Source organism: Dermacentor variabilis, chromosome 4 (assembly GCF_050947875.1).
Source record: "Dermacentor variabilis isolate Ectoservices chromosome 4, ASM5094787v1, whole genome shotgun sequence".
Lineage (NCBI taxonomy): Eukaryota > Metazoa > Arthropoda > Arachnida > Ixodida > Ixodidae > Dermacentor > Dermacentor variabilis.
In genome coordinates, this window is record NC_134571.1 from 16,396,322 (window position 1) to 16,402,812 (window position 6,491).

The window sequence follows — 6,491 nt, forward strand, 5'->3', positions numbered from 1 at the left end:
TCTTGCTACCGTGCTAGTGGCGTAGTATGTGAATGGGGGTGGGGAAGGAGGGTGGGGGGGGAGTTGTGGACGGAAGGTGCATTCTAGCATTCAGAGGTGAGATTCAGAGCCGCTGCTATCTTGAAAGGTGATCAGGTTAGACAATTTGTAACGTACCAGTCTACTTCGCGAATAATCCGAATGAATCCACTCCAGTGCAAAACCTTCAAGGAAATGTGGCCAACATCTATGGAGCATCGACAAACCCGGTGCGCAGAACCATCCTGTGGTGCCTGTACATCGCAGCCGCGGATCCGGATGGTCACCAGGCCACTCTGCAACGTGAAATCGACGCCATTGTGGGCCGCGAGAGGACGCCGCAATGGGAATGCCGGCACCGCATGCCATTGACAATGGCTTTCATACTAGAGACTCTGCGCTGGAGGACCATCTCACCCATCAGCGTGCACAGAGTGTGAGTTCGCGGACAGCTACACAAGGGGAATAGAGAACAGAACATTTCTAAATCTATTTTAAAGGGGTGTCAGCTTTAGTTTCGGTTAAAGGTAGGCATGAAGGCGCAAGGGCAGCCACACCTCTAGCTGCGGCGCCTAAGAGAGAGAATATAAAGTGCTTCCCGTTGCAGACAAATAACTGCTTGTAGTGCGAGTATATATAACTATTGCTAAATGTTCCTCTGCACGAAATTGATTGCTTTCTTTCAACAAGTCGCGTGCAAGTATGACGTCGTAGGAAGGATAGCGTGAATACTCCCACTAACATAAGTCAGAACAAAAATTGGACCAGAACGACAATTTTCGGAGTGTGTGAATACCTGAAACGCGTCACGTATGAGGCATGTGCCAAAGCCGGGCTCCTACCTCGCGCTTTTTTCTTGTCATGCTAGCGCCTTCTGGCGGGGCCGCCGGGAAGTCCTTCAACACCCAGTGTCACACACACGGAGACCCAAGTTAGCATCAAATACGTTCATTGCAGAGCGGCGCGTAGCTTGTAACACACGTCTAGTGTCGCACGTCTAGTGCCACGTAACCACGCGGCCCGCTCACATATTTAAACTGCACTAAATTCGGGGTCGGCCCACATTGTTTAGCTGCACTATCTCGGGGATCGACGATTATGTTTAGTGGGATAGTTGGATATTTAGATAGCCGGAAGGAAATCTGGGCTGATAATATCAAGGATGATATTCACATTAAAAGTATGCGAGAAGCAGGCCATAAGCTGTTCACCACGCATGTTCTACCCCAAGACTTTTATCTGTCATTGCTGGATTGAGATTGTTTGTTTTTGCTACTCTTTTACATCACAGCGCAAATAGGGACACCATCCTGAGTGGGTACCACATTCCCGCTGGTACCTTTGTGGTGCCCAACTTGTGGAGCATTCACAACGACTCTACTCATTGGCGAAGGCCATACACGTTTGATCCGGCTCGATTCCTGAATGCTGACGGCACTGAGATAGATCAGAAGCCACAGGCATTCCTGCCTTTCAGCCTTGGTAAGATGACGTTGAGTTTTTATGAAAATGAACCAGCATGTCATATTCGGATAACAGTGCAGGACATAAAACTGTCTGCTCTCACTATGCAAAAGAACGAGAGAGAGAGAGAGAGAGAGAGAGAGAGAGAGAGAATTGCGCAGATGCAGCAAAATTTAACACTTACTGATGAAAATGGGTTTCAGGGCATACGGAATTCGAGGGTGGGGTATTCATACGAACGTCGTTTTATAGAAGGGCAAACTGCATTCTCTACGCTAGTACAGAGCTTTTTTCCACCAAATAAATGCATACGAACTTTTAAAAAAATACACCTTCACTCTACACTGAGTATGTGCCGATGATTTGTGTCCCTAAGACAGCAGGAAACATAGGCTTTGTTATTACTTTGTTTACTTGTTTACTTTGTTTACATTACTTTGTTTTTGTACAATGAGAACAGAGAGTACTATGCCGTGCACTGTTTAAATACTGTAACTAACTTAAGCGATCACTAGAATTTCAATTTGCTCTCCAAGTTACAGCGTTTTACATTCATAACGAAAGCATCAAGCATATAAGTCTTGGGCACTGTTTTGGTTAGCTCCCTGTTACCTTTGTGTGCCCATACTTCATAAATCTCTTCTCCTGCGGATGGTAAAAGGAGTTGGAATAAATGAAGCAACACCACTTTCTACAAAATTTTCTGCACACTGTGCTAAGATGACCCTGTGTGTTCGGTAATTGTGGTGCGGCTCAGTGGGAGCATTATGGCCAATTTTAACATAAATTCTGCAACCAGCTGCCCCTTCTCTTATTCCAGTGGCACCACTGTTAGTCCGCGCGTAGTCCGAACTTCCTTGTCACTTATGTACTTATTGTTTTGCGTGAAACATTTTTTCCCTTTTGCAAATTTTTTTATTTGGAACTTTAGTTGCAGAACCTAAGTTGGTAGTGCCGGTTTCTCCATTGCTTTTAATCTTTTGTCTCATTTTGCGCTGTTAGCCGTATTACGTCATCCTACCACAAGCCCAGCTAACGTTCATTTTTCAGCGCGGCTACTAGTTACGGTGGGACAATTAGTTTCGGATAATTTGTTTATTAACAACCATGTATCTACGCAAAGTGAGTGCTGCTTTACAGTGAAAATATTCTCGGATCCTCTAGGCATCTTTCTTTAACTGCACTATCCTCATATTAAGCACCCAACAATCATAGTCGGCGCCAGTGAGGTTTCGGTAAAGCTACCGTGAGTCCGGACTAATTTATGAGACCTTGTGATGTCCGCCAAACGCCGTTCATCAGTTGTCATCCAACTACAAAGAAAACAAGACAAAACGCAACAAAATCACGGCGGCAGCTGTGAGGGCGCCGTGTAAAGTCTGATACTTAAAAATGGCTATGCATAGTGTATGCAGCACGTCTACCATGCGTACCGTGTCTTCGAAACAAGAACAAAAAAGGATTCTTCTATCTTTCAAATTTGTAGGAGCGCCACTGTGACCAAAGTGTCTCCCTTGAGTGCGACGCTAAAATAGTTTTTGTTCAAGCAGAATTTCTTCCGCCGTGACTGGTATGCCGTGAAAGGTATGCGAAGGGAAATGAAGGTCTCACCGGCTTGGTTGAGGTTTATCAATTTTGGGGGCATTCAGCACTATCGACATTCAAAATTCCTTGCGGGCAGGGGCTGTTTCTTTACAATACTGGTCTGTACATACTGTATATTCATAAAGAAGGCACATCTTCGTCGAGAAATTCATAGCATTCAGAATTTACAATACGAACTCAGTCATCGGAAGAATGTCATTTTCGAACCACACGCGATTGCAAGTATTGTAAACAGCGCCAAACATGGTCAACAACGCTCCACCGAAGTGCATTAATATTTTGCCAGTGGTGGTATGCGCGTATTGCGGGAACTCCAAGGCGCTGAACTTTCTTTTGTCTATTCACTGCAAAAGCCAGAGCACAATACCTTTATTTTGCGTTCTGTTGATGCATGCCAGGCTTTATTTTTTCCTTCAAGCGAACACCTATAAACTGCTCGTTTGGGGCCCTATGCAAAGCGATTGCTATAGGAGGAAGGACAATGTCGGTTGAATACGGGCCACACGCTCGTCCCTATCCGATGCTCTACTCAACATATTCTGCTGTCAATGCAGAAATAAAATGGAGAAAATCGTGCACAACTCATTGACCTGGGATTCGAACCAAGTACTTGTATACCTTGAGAACCCCGTTTCCCCTGCTATAGCTCGCGAGGCTGTCAGAATTCGCTCAGAACCGCTTCTTATATATACAAGAAGCGCGATGGGTCTCTGAGAACGAAGTAACTGTGATGTCAGTGAGTGAAGCATTGATCAGAGGTGTTTTGAAATAGGCGGTAACGACAATAGCCAAACGAGAGCAGGGAGAGGGTTGGCTTGGCGCGGAAGAGAAAAACGATGATCTGGCGGCCTATAAGTATTCGTACGGAAATTATAGCGATGCCGATGACGGGGCTAAGCTTCGCCAAAGCTCACATATTGCACAAGTTAAAGAGCATCGCAAGCGTACGCCGTCTTTCGGTTACATGCCGGAACCTGGTCACAACTAAACCCTTAAATAAAATTACGTTGCCAGTGTAACAAGCTTAAGCTTATATAGCTATATAGCTTATATATAACAACGGGCATTTTCTACCTCTACACTCCTCTCAAATGGCCTTTCTTTCTTTCTCACACTTAAAAAAATAACTACCGCAAGCTCCAGTTACAAAACCAACTCTCTTCTTTTCTAGGCAGGCGTGCGTGCCCTGGTGAGACTCTTGCCTTGACGGAAATATTTATGTACGTGACAACTTTGCTTCAGAAGTTCCGAGTACTTCCGCAAGAAGGCAAGCCCGTGTCGCTCGTATCTGGCATGGCACCTGGGGCCGTTATTGATCACACACAACGACTGCAGTTCGTAGCTCGGTGATCCACAGCAATGTCTCCGTACGTCTAGGCACAGAATACCCATATGAAGCTGCCATCTTTACCTAGCCAATAACACGAACCAGGTTATTTTAAAAAATCAAGCTCAATAAAATATCACAAAGAAAAATATCAACCGCGGAAGTAAGATAGCTAGGGGCTTGTTGGAAAACATAGATAATGATAACAATCTGGGTAATCGCGAGATAGAAAGACATATTCTAGCATAACCTGTTTCTCGATGACTGTCGACGTTAATGCGATTAGCATGTAAGCAATGTAGCAGTACACCATATTGCCGAGGACATCTTTTTTTAGGCTCTGCAGTGATGATTTTCATTGCTTCGCCTATATGCGTCTGTCTGCGGGATTGGCCCTCTTTGATATATGACAGTCGCTCGCCAGGGTCGGCCATAGCCATGGCGACATGCCGACCTGTACGATGACGACACAGTGACGACGATGGAAGGACGAAGAAGAAATGTCGTAAATGTCGATGATGGAACGACGGAGGCGCTGTGACGACGATGGCATGACGACAATACGATGGTGATTCTGAAATGAAGACAATGGTATAGCGACGACAGCGTGATGATGACAGCATGAGAACAATGGGGCGATGACTGTATCACGACATGGCGTGATACAGTCACTGCCATTTTGGCCTCCTTGGAATTTTATAACAAAATACGCACATGGTGTACTTACATACTTATTTTGTTAGGTTGCGAGAAATTTTTCGAAGATTTGTGAAAATTATTTTTCAACTTCACCGTCTTAGCTAAAATGGCAAAAAATAAACCTGATTTTGTGATCAGTCAGAGGCAGTCGTTCAAAAACCAAAGTTTGGCAATTTTTCAAGAACGTACTGTGGGTGACATAAATTTATCTTCCTGTGGGCCAATGGTATTAGTGGTGTATATATACAGAAAAAAAAAATTTGGCGGTGTGTAACGTGGTAGCTTTAGTTTGATAGGCCATTGAATTTGTAAAATCTGCAAGTCGTTAAAAAACTCTTTTCCAGCTTTAGCGAAATAACTTTTTTTCCTTCTAGAAACCGTGCTACATTTCACTAAACGAAGATGGATTCCTTTATGGAGAGACATTTTCTCACCTGATACAAACATTTTGCTGAAAATTAATCACAGTCTGGACCTCCTTAGTTTGTCTTTATCTGAAAGCACCCAGCCCAAAGTACTTCGAGATCTAAAAGAGCCCTAGCAATACTGTTGCGATCTTAAATGAATGGTTCCTGAAGCTGTACGCCAGGAAACTGGTAAGAACTGTTGCCTTCTTTTTTAACTTCAACATCGCGACAAGCTTTTCTGGTTGCCTTGCATTTTGGCGAGGCTGAAATTGACAGTAGATTTCAGATAATGTTCTACAGCCTGCTTCAAAACACGACTATAGTATCGGCTTGAGTGTTTCATAAAATTTCCCCTGTTTAACCTACCCAAAGGTGAGCTTGCGAAGTTTTTATGATAACACACTTTAAAGAGAGCCGCATCAGCTTAAAGTTTCTGAGCACACTTTGCATTTCCGTTACTTAATCTTTTCACAATGTTTTGTGTGCTGCCCTGAGATAGAAGACAGCGTGGCACTTGCAGCTGTGAAACGCGGTTCGCATTTACTTAGATACGAGTGTGAACGAAATGTGAACGAAGTATAATAAATAAATAAATAAATAAATAAATAAATAAATAAATAAATAAATAAATAAATAAATAAATAAATAAATAAGTTATTTAGTAATGAATGGCGTACTAAAGAAATTGACACGGGACTGCACCAACTTCGAAAACATTCTTCATTAGGAGTCCGGCATGACGCCACTAATATAAATCCCTGTTCCGTTCTTTGCGCAGTAAAAGCCATTCGAACTTACAAGCTTTAGGATATGCCTTGCTCCGTGACAAGCAAGTTCATGACACGTAGCAGACGCCTGAGTGTCCTAATGATGACGCTCCCTTACGGTGCGCATTACCCACCATGGTTAAAGCTATTCATTGGAAGCGACGATTGTAGGGATCGCCAACCCTATCCAAATTTTCTACGAAG

General features: G+C 43.7%; 1 protein-coding gene across 1 annotated transcript in view; it reads left to right on the forward strand.

Moving 5' to 3' along the window:
* LOC142578716 (cytochrome P450 18a1-like) overlaps window positions 1–5,718 on the forward strand; it is a 51,052-nt gene extending 45,334 nt beyond the window's left edge. Inside the window, exons 7-9 of the mRNA XM_075688218.1 lie at window positions 196–454; window positions 1,310–1,500; window positions 4,259–5,718. Coding sequence (XP_075544333.1) covers window positions 196–454; window positions 1,310–1,500; window positions 4,259–4,437 — 629 coding nt within the window. The 3' untranslated portion in view covers window positions 4,438–5,718. The remainder of the gene's footprint in view (window positions 1–195; window positions 455–1,309; window positions 1,501–4,258) is intronic.
* The last annotated feature ends 773 nt before the right edge of the window (window positions 5,719–6,491 follow it).